At 35.5% G+C, this 13,787-nt stretch overlaps 3 protein-coding genes across 3 annotated transcripts; 2 read left to right on the top strand and 1 right to left on the bottom strand.

Annotated features, from left to right (window-relative positions):
- The first annotated feature begins 294 nt into the window (after positions 1-294).
- Positions 295-3,118, top strand: LOC107469405 (uncharacterized). Its single transcript, XM_016088811.3, has 4 exons — positions 295-1,142; positions 1,306-2,378; positions 2,468-2,497; positions 2,903-3,118. Exons 1-3 carry the CDS (start codon positions 438-440, stop codon positions 2,493-2,495), a joined length of 1,806 nt encoding a protein of 601 aa, XP_015944297.3. The 5' UTR covers positions 295-437; the 3' UTR covers positions 2,496-2,497; positions 2,903-3,118.
- A 950-nt stretch (positions 3,119-4,068) lies between these two features.
- On the top strand, positions 4,069-5,457 carry LOC107469490 (probable phospholipid-transporting ATPase 8). Its single transcript, XM_016088888.3, has 2 exons — positions 4,069-4,448; positions 5,225-5,457. The coding sequence occupies exons 1-2, from the start codon at positions 4,260-4,262 to the stop codon at positions 5,438-5,440; spliced, it is 405 nt and encodes a 134-aa protein (XP_015944374.1). The 5' UTR covers positions 4,069-4,259; the 3' UTR covers positions 5,441-5,457.
- A 1,333-nt stretch (positions 5,458-6,790) lies between these two features.
- On the bottom strand, positions 6,791-7,244 carry LOC110281439 (uncharacterized). Its single transcript, XM_021143707.1, has 2 exons — positions 7,050-7,244; positions 6,791-6,952 (listed from the first exon to the last, which is right to left on the bottom strand). The coding sequence occupies exons 1-2, from the start codon at positions 7,242-7,244 to the stop codon at positions 6,791-6,793; spliced, it is 357 nt and encodes a 118-aa protein (XP_020999366.1).
- Positions 7,245-13,787: the final 6,543 nt, after the last annotated feature.

Raw genomic sequence — 13,787 nt, 5'->3', positions numbered from 1 at the left:
AATTTAAAATATTAAAATTATTTAAAAATTATTATAAAAAATAAATTAAATACTAAATAAAAGATATAGAATTGATTTTTTAAAAAATTCTTAATATTAATAAAAAAAGAATTTTTTGATAATTAATATAATAATTAAATGATCATTTAAAAATTTAGGATAATTTTGTCAACGAAAATCTATTATTTATGACTATAAAATTAGTTTTTTCTTAATAAATTTATCAATATTTTAAATATTTTTTAATAAAAATGGTAGTTTAATCTAAAAATGTTATAATGAAGAGGAGGGGTGGGGAAACGCTCTGGTGTCATACTTATTCTTTTTTCTCACTCCACCGCCTCGGTTTTGCCATCAACGAACACACACCGACTCTCTTCAGCAACGCGAAAAAACAGAGGAGGGGTGGTGGAAACCCTCTGAAGCAGAAAAGAAATATGGCAATACTTTCGTTGTTGTCGTCGTTAGAAGCAGATATTTCTGTACCCTTGCTCTTGTCCACCGTGACCGTGGTCTCGGCCACTGCCACAACCTTGTTATTAATCTGCAAGCCTCGCCTCATGCGCCTCATGCGCCTCTACTCCCACAAAAAGAACCTCATAAGACTCCATCATGAAAAACCTAAAAGCAATCCAACTGCCAAGATTCTATTTGTTTCCCAAATCGGAACCTCAAAAGCCCTAGCTTCGTGCCTCTGCGATTTGTTCGAGTCGTTCAGCGTCGTTACGGAGCTCGTAGATGCCAGGGATTACGTGCCCGAAGCCCTACCCAAGGAGAACCTTGTCGTCCTCGTTGCTTCAACTTCGGAAGTTTGGAATCTCGGACAAGATTTCATCTCCACTGACAACCGTTCTGTCGGAGCAATGATGTTCGCCGGTCGGATCGTCAATTACGCGAAGGGCTATAAGTTTGGATCGTTAGTTGTGAATGCTTACGGTTTCAGTGCGTTTGTCGCCGGCAAAGGGGCTTCTGGAGATGACACGAATTTGATGGCTAAGGCTGCCAATCATATTAGGGATTTGGGGGACACTGCTGAATTGAACGGGGATTTTGACAGCTGGTGGGGAAGTGTTGTTGGGGTTTTGCAAGGTGCTGTTTCGGGAGGTGCTGCTGATGCCATGTGCGGGGAATATGATCCTGAGGTCGGTTTCTGCATCCTCTTATCCTTATAAACTTAACTGGATAAGTATGACGTTTCAATTTATCATCAACACACTGCAAAGCTTTCTATTTAATAGTTAATTGCTGTAAACTTATGGTGATTTGATTCTGTCGTAGATAATATGATTGTTTCCCTAATTCCAGGATGTTGGTTCTTCTGATCCAAAGCTATCCATGACGCAGCGCTTATACCTGTTTGTGGAAAATATAAATCTTAAAAGAGATCATGTTGGGCCAGCCATCACGCGAAGGATGTTAACTATAACTGAGGCCAACTTTATTAAGAATGGCACTGTTGATCTTGAAGATGGAGGTCATGTAACTGCCAAATGGCCTCTTAGAGATGGTCTATTGGTCGATTATCCATTACCATATATGCAAGGAGTTTGTTCTGTCGGTCACAGCTTCTTCTTTGCTGGTGGTAGTGACCTGAATATTATTGACCCAGAATTGTGTTTGAATTGGGATGATCAGCACCCCTCAAGGATGTGGTGCCTCAAGTATGAGGGTTCTAATTGGAGTTGGAAGTTTTGTGGAAGCATGTTCTGCTGCCGATATAGACCCTTAGTAGTCCCCTATGATGGCAAATTGTACATCTTTGGGGGTACTGGAACTGCAAATTGCTGGGTTGATATTTACAGCCTAAAATCAGGTCTATGGGAAACAAGGGAAGTGCCCGAAAGTGCTCTCTTGTCATATTGCAGGAACCCTGACTCTTACTTTCTGTGGGAGGACAGCACCAAGCCTCACAAGAAGACCCACATTGTATTGTATTCTTGTGGTGATGAAGGGCTCATGTCATATGACGTCAAGGCTAACAATTGGGAATACCTTGATTGGAATTTTCCGCCAGTTCCTGAATATTGTCCAAGGAAACTTGTTCGTTTGGGATGCAGTCATTATCTTCTGATTGTTGACTTCGCTCCAATGTGGCATATTTATGATTTATCTAACATGAATGTTGTGGAAACGGTGGAGGTGGATGGTTTGGACAAGACCGCAGAAGTAATGTATATTTTTTGTTGCCACAACACTAGTGATGAAAGTTTGATTGATATGTTCATGGAACCTGGAAATGTTTTCGAGGGAGAGCCATCTACTAACACTGGTTCTGGGGTTGTTTCTTATGCCAGAGTCAAGCTCCAACTCAAAACTTTTTCTGCCAAGATTGAATCCAAGGGTAATTTTAACCTTGGTGATTATGTAAATCTTTATATGTGAGTATGCCCATCTTTCTCTCTTTAAACTTCTTGACCGTGTTCATTGAGCTTTGATATTTACTTCTTTATCTCTGGACACTGGACAGGTTTGCTGTTGGAGATGAAGACCAATAATTGTAAGAAATTCTTTGTTTAAGACGTTGAAATTAAAGAAGAATATTTGCACAGTATCCTAAAATTGAAAACTCCCAAATCCTGAAAGAAAAATTACACCTTGTATGGCCATTATTTTTTAATATTTTAACTAATGAATATACTCACCATAAAATTGTCAGAATCTAGCAACAAATAAATGTATATTCAACAAAATTAATGCTATCCAATTTTATTGAAAATGTGCTTAAATTTAATGATAGGTCTGCTCATCTTCGCTTATTGGTTTTACTGATCTGTATATTTTTGCACTTGGTTCCAATATTCCATTATGTTTGAGGGTGCTTCTTGTTGGTGGCACTCATGCCTATGAAGAAGGAAGGAATGCAAATTAATTTGTTAATTGCTATTGTACTCTTGATTTTCAGGTTTCAATCTTGACCTCCAAACTATCAATGATGATGGGGAGTTAGAAAGCGACCAAGATTAATTGTGTTAAATTTGTTTAGTGACTAGACATTGGTTTTTATTTCTTTCTTTTTTATCTTGTTTGACATTGTATGTTTCTTGTGTTTTTAGTTTATGTTCAGACGTGATCATAGTTGTATAAATTTTAAAAATTAATCTTGTTTGTTAGATTCGAATAGTTATCGGGGTGGGGTTTTATACTTCTTAAAGAAGGGCGGGTCAAGTGGGGGAAAAACATGGATATTTATAGGGGTGGGGATCCCTTTCCGTCATCTATTCCTGATTAGGAAAATGCCTCTTGTTCTCGTCCCATCTCTGTAGATATTAAATTTTTAAAAATATAAAAATCACAATTATGATAAAATTCTATACAATTTAACTCAATCGTATCAAATCAAACTTAATTTGAACACATTCAACTTTAAATCTAATTTAATATTATTCAATTAAATCTTTTAACATACAGATTAAAATAAAGGAAATGGAAAAGTTTTCAATAAAATAACGAGTTAATAATCAAAATCGTTTTGGAAAGATATCTCAATTTCTATATTCGTCTTCGAAAGATAAAGTTAATAAAAATCGTTTCTGAAAAATAACAAACATAATTACATGTTGGGTGATATATTTCGTTAACTGTTTGCATGACATACTATCAAAATGACGCCATTTAGGATTGATTCAAAACGTTGCAAAGCATTACTCCCTCTGTTAACAACTATTTCTCTCTATTTCGCTCCAAAACATATGGTCTCCCTCAAGTTATGCCCTAAGCTTTTGACCCAACATTTAAACCATGCCATCAACCTTCGTCAGTATTGGAAGACAATTAAAACAGAAGAGGTATCGGTACTGAATACAGAGCTGATCATCTCCTGATCATCTCCTGGAGCAACATCGATAGTGGAGGAAGCCATTGCGACGATTAGAGATAAAGATGAAATCTTTTTCTTGTTTTTTGAGTTATTATGTGGCTTGATGTCTTCCTAGTGGCGTGACTCATGTGTTCCTCTGAGTATGGGTAGGGTTTGGGGTAACTAACGATTTGTATGACTGTTCTTATATGATATGAGTGGGTCAGAATGTTTTGCTTTTATTGGCTTTGTGATGATTTTTTAGGTAGGGGTGTTTCATTTTAGTGATGGTTCTATTCGTTTGTTACGTGTTTGTTTTGGGTTTAGGGTATGTTTTGGTATGTTTTTCTATGTTTGTTAATGAAATTTTCGTCAATGTTATTGTAGATGGAGGGTCCTCTCATGATTTTTGTGTTTCACCATGGTGGAATGTTTAAAAACTCGGTTGATGAAAACATGATATATGAACATGACAAAGTCACTCTTTGAGCAGTTTATGAGGGTTGCTAATTTCTATTTCTTGGTCATTGGTGTCTTGGCAATGACAAAGCTTGCTCCATACACTGCTGTCAGCGCAATCGTTCCTCTCTGGGTCATCGTTGGGGTGACCATGGTCAAAGAGGGTATCAAAGATTGGCGTCGCAAGATACAGGTGCTCTGTTACCCTATTGTGATTGTGAATTTTATTTTATAACGTCAATAACAATTACAATTCCTTCAGTTTGTTGTCTTAAATCCTGCTATGGAAGTTTGTATTAGATTCAAACTGAATCATGGTCTCTTTTGTGTGTTTATATTTACTATTTATTTGTAGTTTAGAGTCCCTGTAAAATCTATGGACTATAGGACATTTAACTCTTGAATTGAAGATTACCAGGAACTTTTACAAAGATTATGGAATATTTCGGTTATAAGAACTGAAAGATTCTATTTGACCTTAGTACTAATGAAATTGGTGAGAGAAATGAAATGGTCAATTTAGACGAGTCATGATCTACGATGGACAGCTTATTCAATATAATAAATTCTAATATCTTTTAGATAATCTCTTGGATTCAGTCTTGTACAGTTTTCTATAAAAAAATTGTGGTAAGCAACATTACCTGCCAAAACAGTGTCTATATATATTTTTATTAGGCCATGATATGTATCCTTAAGTTCAGTGCAAATTTAGTCATGGTCTATTTATTTTTTTTTACTTGTGTAATATAATATTTATAATGGAATCAAACAACTATGAAACGGGATAAACAACTAGACATGTTGCTTGAGGATCATTTAGCATTTAACTAAAGATTATAATTTCTGCATTGTCTGTCTGATGATCATTATGCGGTATGGTTTGGGAATAGGAAAAAAGTTAGTGTTTATGGCATTATGGCAAGCTATCAAGTTGATATATAATTTGGCTAATGGTTAATTTTGCAGGATGAAGTTGTAGCTACGCCACTTAAATTACAGGTGATTAAAGCGAAAGTAAGAGCTAGATTCTCCCCTAAACTTACTGCAGCTACACCAGTGGCTATCTCAACTAAGACCATCAAAGAGACAAGTTCTACAACTGCTAAGAAGCTGGCCAACTTTATGATTTTTGTGCCTATTCCAGGCTTTAAGAACCCAAGAAAGAATGATAAACTACTTTGATTAGAAAGCAATGTATGGGGCTGCTTTGGTTTTTTTTTTTTTTTTTTGTACAGGACAAATGAAGTACCATATTAAATATTGTGGTTATGTGAAATTTGAAAGTTGTATGTACCATTCTCTTTTGGTGTAGCCTTCATTTTTAAGATTGGATACTTTATAAATTTGTTGTGGTACTTATCTTTAAGACAAACAACAACAACAACAACAACAACAAAGCTTTGTCCCACTAAGTGGGGTCGGCTACATGAATCAAACGACGCCATTGTGCTCTGTCATGTATAATGTCTACAGAAAGACCGTTTACATGTAGATCTCGTTTGACCACCTCATGGATGGTCTTCTTAGGTCTTCCTCTGCCTTTCGCCCCTTGTCCATCTTCCATCTCATCCACCCTCCTGACTGGATGTTCTATCGGTCTTTTTCTCACATTTCCAAACCACTTGAGACACGATTCAACCATCTTTTCCACAATGAGTGCTACTCCAACTCTCTCCCTTATATCTTCGTTCCTTATTTTATCCAATCGCGTATGACCATTCATCCATCTCAACATCTTCATCTCTGCCACACTCAGCTTATGTTCGTGCTCCCCTTTAGCCGCCCAACACTCCGCACCATAAAGCATAGCCGGTCTTATAGCGGTGTGATAGAATTTATCTTTAAGTTTTAAAGACACTTTTTTGTCGCATATAAAACCAGATGCACTCCGTCATTTTGACCAACCTGCTTGGATCCTATGATTTACATCCTGTTTAATCTCTCCATTATCCTGTATGATGCACCCAAGATACTTAAAACTTTTAACTTTTGGTAGGATGTTTTCTCCAATCTTCACCTCTATATTAGGGTTTTCCCTTCTCGGATTGAACTTACATTCCATATATTCCGTCTTGCTACGGCTTATGTGCAGACCATACACTTCTAGAGCTTCTCTCCACAACTCTAACTTCTTATTTAGGTCTTCTCTTGACTCTTCCATAAGGACGATATCATTGGCAAAAAGCATGCACCATGGTACTTATCTTTAAGACAATGTGACAATTAGCCTTCAATGGCAGCACAATGTTATAACTACTTACTTTGATTACTTACTCTGTTTATGGTTTAATCTTATACCAACAGTGATAGTAATTAATTTGCAATATTCCACAATGCCAGTAATTGAGAGTTCGGAGTTAATCTTAAACAACACTAATCAAACATCTATTCTCATTCAATCCATCACACTCAATACACCATTACATTTCAACAGAATTGTGTTTACTTGGAAATACATATCAAACAACAAAGAATCACATTAATTATAACTATCACAAACATAAAAATTATTAACAGTTTCAAAGATCTAACTTAATCTTTTAAACTACCCAATCTCCATGCCACCTTCACCCTCCATTCATCATAGTCACTTTCAACTTGCAAATCAGTTCTAGAATCTTTCTTTGCATCACCTTCAACCACTGCTTGATAGTCATCATCATCAATCCACTTAAAGTAATTACAGTGACTGTCCTTTTGCAAATTGATAAATCAGAGAAGAAAACAATGAAAAAACACCCAATAACACATAACAAGATGGAAAACCTTGAACTTTTTCAACACCACTCACCCGGTACCTTGGAAATGCATGGAATAATCTATCTGGGTTCTCTGCTATCCCAGATTTTTTTATCACAGCCTTCAACCCGCAGAAACATGATCCCTCATGAGTCTTCCTACTCATTCGCATTGAAGCGCTGGAACCATTGCTGTCGTACGACGGAAACGACACACCACCACTACAACCTCCATTTCCCGTCTCCATCCTCCCGGCGACCCAACAATTCCAAGTTCTACCCAACTATATGGCCATATGATTGTTGACCGTGACTTATTTATCATCGAATTTAGGATTAGGGTTCATCATCCAAGGGATTAATTTGAATTGTTTTCACATATTTACCTTGTCAGCAACAATAGCGTACACGTAGGCGTCGTCCACGTGGGTAGTTAACGAAACACGTCATCGAATGTTAGCCACATCAGCGAAGGAGATGACGGAAGGACGAACGTGGTCATGTCCGTCATCTTTCGAGGACGATTTTGATTAACTTTATCTTTCAGGGATGAATATGGAGATCGGGGTATCTTTCAGGGACGGTTTTGACTATTAACTCATAAAATAACATAACAAATTTTGGACTCTTGGTCGATGATTATAATTCGGTGATAGTATTTTCTTAATGTTACGAATTTTCTTTATCTTCTTAGAGGTTGGTTTTCGTTTTCTCTTTTTTGTGATTTCTCATTTTTGTTTGCCTGGGACTACTGGTTGTTTCTTCTAAGATTTTTTTATCTTGGTCTTTCGAAGAATTTTGCTTTTGCCGGCGTGAAAAGGATCGTCCGTGTTTTTGCTGTTTAGATGTGCTCTCCCTTTTTTCACAATTTTCTTCGAGGTTGGTTTTCGTTTTATCTTTTTCGTGAACTCTCATTTCTGTTTACATGGGACTGCTAGTTGTTTTTATTGAGGTTTTATCTCCACTATCATTGTCCTTTTTTCGTTTTGTTGAAAAAGGTTTGCTTTTTTACTTTCTTGCGAGTTTGATGCTTGAAATGTTTAAGAAAGTTTAATGATGAAAGATCCTACAAGACTTCTCTTTATTATTGTGGCTGTTACCTTTTTATTTATGTATTGTACTGCCCCTAATGATGTTGCTTTAATGCAGCGATGGTGCATAAGAGAGGCACTATTTGGCTGCACTGTAGAAAAAAATTTGGAAAGAGCAGCTTTCTTTTGGTTTGGTTGATTTACTCGACCTGCTGTGTACGAGGTTCGACCTCTTATAGTAACGATTTTCTTTTCTTTTCCATTTGTAGGTGTAGCCTTTATGTCTCGTAGACTCGTACTATTCTTACGAGTATGTCAACCAAAGTCCCCCCTAGTCTTCGAGTTTAAGTAGACACCACTGTCCTTTCTTGTGTTCCTGTGACTGATAGGGAGTATTGTGAGAAATTTTATAGGCATCATAGCATATATGAGAATAAGGAGGATGAGAGGAACTATGAATTAGAAGCCCTCTATAAGAACCGAGATATAATTAATCATTTAATTAAAATAAAATAAAAATATGATTTAGGTGCCTGGATTAGGTTCAAAATTTAGAGATATTAATTAGAAAATATAAAGATAAAATTTGGATTCAGTGAATTTTTTCGAGCGGGAGAAAGTACTTTTCAACTGAAAGATACGTAAAAACGCGTACCGATTTAATTGGACTGGCACTGTGAGTAAGAAAACAAATATAATTATGAGTAAATAAATTTAGGAAATTCAATTATTAATTTGAAAGATAAAAATAGATTAGAGTTGCAAATCGGGCACTAATTCTAAAGGTTCTGTCTAAAGTTAGGCCAAACGGACAAAAAACACTAACGAGTTGAATCGGGTCTAAGTTGGGCCAAACCCAACTTATAAACACACATTAAATGAGCATTTCAGCTCATTCACTCACCAAAGAGGGTGAGGGCACACTGAAATTAGAAGGGGGGGAGAGAGCTCCATGTCACTATTCATTTCCTCCTTCAAAACTCCATAACTTTTGATCCGGAACTCCGATTGATGAGCCATTTGCGGCCACACGAATTTTGCGTCAGACTCTTCATTTCTAGCTAAACAAAGTTGATAAGAACTCAAATCTCACACTCCAATTTTTTGCCCTATGTAATTCTGTGATTTTGGGTTTTGATTTTGAGAAAATTTTGTGATTTTGGTTGTTTATGTGTGATCTAGTTGTGGGTTATTGTTGAATTTTATCCCAATTCACAATGAGTAAGGTAAGAAAGCTTTATACCTTTGTCATTTGTGTATTTGGAAATTCTAGGTATTGATCTTTATGAATTAATTGTGTATAGCTTGATAATTGTGATATTGGGAGCAAGTGGAATTTAGTTGGTGGCCTGATTGAGCTTGGTTGTGATCAATTGGTGGTTTTTGTACATATTGGAAATGGACCAAAGTATAGTTTCAATTTTTTTTATGTAATATGTAATATTTCGTGACACTTAGGATAGTGGCTTTAAGATAAGATTGAATGATGTGGTTGTGTGATTAATTGCATGTAAATATTATGGTTGATGATGATTTTGATGAAGGTTAAAGAAGTTGTATACGGTGGAGTATGAATATTGATTATTATGATGATTGTGATAATTCGACAAATTATGATGTTAATAATGGGTAATTATTGATATGTCGATGATTGATGATGTTGCTATTGATAGATGATGAGAAATTAGACAATTTATGATGAGAAATTGATGATTGAGGTAAAGGATTGATTGAGCATGGCTCATGTGGTTGTGAAATGTTGAATGTTGTTTTGTGCATGTGAATTGATGTGGTGAGTGAGAGTTGTAGTTGTAAAATGTTAGTTGTTGTTATGTGTATGTGAATTGATGTGGTGAATGAGACTTTATGATGGGAATTATGAAATTAAATGCACAAGATAGTTTTGGTATGTGAGTGGAATGATTTAAAAGTGAGAATTGTTATATTGAGGTTTGGTTTAGTCCAAAAAAAATTGAGTTTTGCAAAATTCTACATAAACAGATTTTCTGGCAGCAACTTTGAAAGCTTTTTGAGAATGATCTAACCATCACAATTCAATGGGATTAGTTTTTATTGACTCTTTGTGATGTGTAATCAATCTTACAAAATTTGGTTAACTTTTAACAGTTAGATTAGGAGATATGAGTTTTTGAAGTTTGTTTCTTCAATGCTGATTTTCTGCTACTGCATAATCAAACCAGCAACTTTCTAAGCTTATATCTCCCAATCCTGAGTACATTTTTGAGTGGAACCAAAATGAAATTGAAACTGAACCTATTTTCTTGTTTATATAAAAATTTCAGATTTTAATAAATTTTGTAGAAGTTGTGCTTGTTTTAAAAATAGAGCTCTTAGTTGTGTTGACAGCAAAACTAGTTTTTGAAAGCAAACTTGTAATTAGTATAACTCTTTCCAGAAAAATAAATTTTTTATGGGACTTGATGTGATTTAAAACTCTATAAGTCCAATTTATTTCTGGAAAATTTCAGATTCATCAAGTGAAAATATGATTTTTGGTGAATTTTCTAAGAACAGGATAGCGTGCTTTCTTGGTGCAGAAATTTTCAAACCTGAAACCCTTGTTTTGCTGAAAAATGGTTTTCTTCACTTTTTCAAGGATTCTCTAGCTTTCTAAATTTCTTTAATTAATGTTTAAGATTTCTATCTAGTAATTAGATCCTAAGACTATTAGAGGTGAGTTAGTAAATTAAATTGATGAATTTCTGTTATAAGTTTAGAAGACGGTGATTAGGTGGTGCACGAAATTGACTCCGCAATATTCACACAGATAGACCGGCAAGTGCACCACGTTGTCCAAGTAATACCTCAGGTGAGTGATGGTTGATCCCACGGAGATTGTTGGTTTGAACAAGCTGTGGCTAGCTTGTAGATCTTAGTCAGACGGATAGAAAAGATGATTATTTTTGTAGAAAACACATAAAATAGAATTAAATAAATAAAACGTTACTAGATAGATGCGAAAGCAGTGATGAGAGAATGGTTGAGGCTTCGAAGATGCTTCTTCCTTTTGGATCAACTTTTCTTACTGTCTACTCCAACTTCTGATGATTCATTCCATGGCAGGCTGTAGATGACTAACGCCAGGTCAGTGGTCATTAGCCTCCTCTGCTTCAGATCAAATGTCGGGTCAGCGGTCATCCAATCTGAACGGGGGTGAAGCTCCTGTAGTCCATTTCCTTGGTGATCCTACTCAAAACACCACAGACAAGGTCGGATCTTCTGGATCAGGGAATGCTGCTTCTTGGTTCTAGCCTATACCACACAGGTCCTAATCGCCCCGCACCTCGACTGCATAGTTGTCTCCAAGTACCCAACAAAGCCGTGGATTAGTCGTCTAAGAGATGTATAATCAAGCTTGTGGTTCAATACTATCCCGTCATGGACTTGCAAGAACCCATGTAGAATAAGGATGATTGTCACCAGTCATCCCATTCATAAGGTTGAAGAACGAAGATACATATTAGAATAGAATCAAGACATGATTGAAATAGAACAATGATATTATTAATCCATAAAAGTTAGCAGAGCTGCTAACCTTAACTTAGGAGGTTAGTGACTCATAGCTTACAGAAAGTAATGTAAATGAAAATATGGCATAAGGTAGAAGATCCTAAACATGGTTGATCTTCTCCTATATATACTAATCTAATAACTAGGAAGTACAAAAATATGATAGAATGGTCTTGTAGTGCGAAAATCCACTTCTGGGGCCCACTTGGTGAGTGTTTGGGCTAAGCTAAGGGTGTCTCCACATCCTAGGGTCCTTCTTGGGCGTTAAACGCTAGGTTTGGACTCCCTTTTGGGCGTTGGACGCCAGCTGCTCCCTTTTGGGTGTCCAATGCCAGGAATGGGGTGAAGAGCTGGCGTTGAACGCCAGCTTTGAGCCTTCATTTCCAGAGCAAAGTATGGACTATTATATATTGCAGGAAAGCCCTGGATGTTAGCTTTCTAATGTCGCTGAGAGCGCGCCATTTGGATATCTGTAGCTCCAAAATTTTTCTTCGAGTGTACGGAGGTCAGATCTTGACAACATCTGCAGTCCTTTCTCTGTCTCTGACTTTGACTTTTCCAAACCTCTCCAATTTCAGCCAACATTTACTTGAAATCATCATAAAATGCACAAGCTCAAAGTAGAATCCAAAAATGTGAATTTTACACTAAAATCTATGAAAATATAATAAAACTTAAACAAAACATAATGAAAACTATATGAAAATGATGCCAAAAAGCATATAAAATATTTGCTCATCATAACACCAAACGTAAAATATTGCTTGTCCCCAGGCAATAAAAAAAAGAGAAGGATACAATAAATCTCAGAGTTTTCAATGAGGCTCCCCGGGTGGACGCAAGGGTTGTGGTTTCGCCCCACTTGCCCTGGGTTATGATGAGTGATGTATAAAATGTGCAATTATGTGATGTCTAGGCGATGATATGGTCATAATGAATGATTATGGAATGTTATGAATGAATATTAAATGACTATCTGAGATACAAGTTTCCCTGTGTGAAAGCAGTGGCTAGCCACCATGTGCTCCAGGTTGAGACTCGATACTCTACTGGCCCTATGTAGTAAGTATGGCCGGATACTGTGAAAGTTCTGGATGAGCTCGCCCCCGTGGATAAACACCAGTGTGAGTGTTGTATGATTATGATTATGTTTATGATTGAGAATTACTTGAGTTAGGGATGCACGATAGAGGGACGGCCCAATGGTTAGCTACCAGGACTTGTCGGGTTGGCTTTATAACTGACAGATGAGACTCATCAGCCACTAGGACAGGCATGCATCATATGCATCTATATGTCTTGTTTGGATTGCCTAAGTGATTGCATAACTAAGTGCTACTTAATTATCTGCTATATTTGAATCCTATTTATGATTTCTCTGTTTGTAATAATTGTGTTTGTTGCATTTGGTTCTGCTATATTTTTGTTTTTATTTTATTTATTAATTATTTTTTAAAATTAAGTTAATTAATTTAAAAAGATTTAAAATTTAAATGTTATATTTTTAAAAATAAAAGAGAGAGAAGAAGAAGAAGTTTTCAAAAATTAAGAGAGAAGAGAGTTAGTTAGGAAGTTTTGAAAAAGAAGAGAGAGAAGATAAGATATTAATTAAGAAAAGATTTGAATTTAAAATAAAAAAAAGAAATAAGATCAGAAAAGATTTGAAATTAAAATTTGAAATTAGAAAAAAGATAAGATAAGAAACTAAAAAGATTTGAAAAAGATTGAATTTTAAAATTTGTAGTTAGAAAAGATAAGATAAGAAATTATAAAGATTTAAAAAAGATTTTAAAAAGATAAGATTTTGAAATTTGATTTTGAAAAAGATTTGATTTTTAAAATTTGAAATTTGAAAAAGATAAGATAAGATTTTTAAATTTTGAAAAAGATAAGAAAAAGATAAGATTTTTGAAAAAGATGAGATTTTTAATTTTGAAAAGATTTGATTTTTGAATTTTGAAACTAAGATATGATAAGATAAAAATTTAAAATTGAAATCTGAATTTTTAATTAAAAATTTCGAAAGATAAGATAATGAAGTTGAATGAGATATGGATTTCAATTCAACATTTTCAATTCCTAGTATAGTTTCGATTTCTAAAATCAAATTTGGTTGTAGTTCAGATTCTTCATGTATTTCCATTCTTAGGACTAATGTTGTTGACCAATCTTGCGTCGATGTATCCCAAGCTTGCTTTGTAAGTAACTCGATTCCCGATTCGGTTGATA

This window comes from Arachis duranensis, chromosome 1, assembly GCF_000817695.3.
Source record: "Arachis duranensis cultivar V14167 chromosome 1, aradu.V14167.gnm2.J7QH, whole genome shotgun sequence".
Taxonomy (NCBI): Eukaryota; Viridiplantae; Streptophyta; class Magnoliopsida; order Fabales; family Fabaceae; genus Arachis; species Arachis duranensis.
This window is presented reverse-complemented; position numbering and strand designations above follow the sequence as displayed.

Excerpts from the sequence above, each read along its gene's own strand:
- LOC107469405 (XM_016088811.3), top strand. The coding sequence starts at position 438 with ATGGCAATACTTTCGTTGTTGTCGTCGTTAGAAGCAGATATTTCTGTA. Across the intron at positions 1,143-1,305 it reads GCGGGGAATATGATCCTGAG|GATGTTGGTTCTTCTGATCC; the intron begins GTCGGTTTCTGC and ends CCCTAATTCCAG. Across the intron at positions 2,379-2,467 it reads GATTATGTAAATCTTTATAT|GTTTGCTGTTGGAGATGAAG; the intron begins GTGAGTATGCCC and ends GACACTGGACAG.
- LOC107469490 (XM_016088888.3), top strand. The coding sequence starts at position 4,260 with ATGAACATGACAAAGTCACTCTTTGAGCAGTTTATGAGGGTTGCTAAT. Across the intron at positions 4,449-5,224 it reads ATTGGCGTCGCAAGATACAG|GATGAAGTTGTAGCTACGCC; the intron begins GTGCTCTGTTAC and ends TTAATTTTGCAG.
- LOC110281439 (XM_021143707.1), bottom strand. The coding sequence starts at position 7,244 with ATGGAGACGGGAAATGGAGGTTGTAGTGGTGGTGTGTCGTTTCCGTCG. Across the intron at positions 6,953-7,049 it reads ATGCATTTCCAAGGTACCGG|GACAGTCACTGTAATTACTT; the intron begins GTGAGTGGTGTT and ends AATTTGCAAAAG.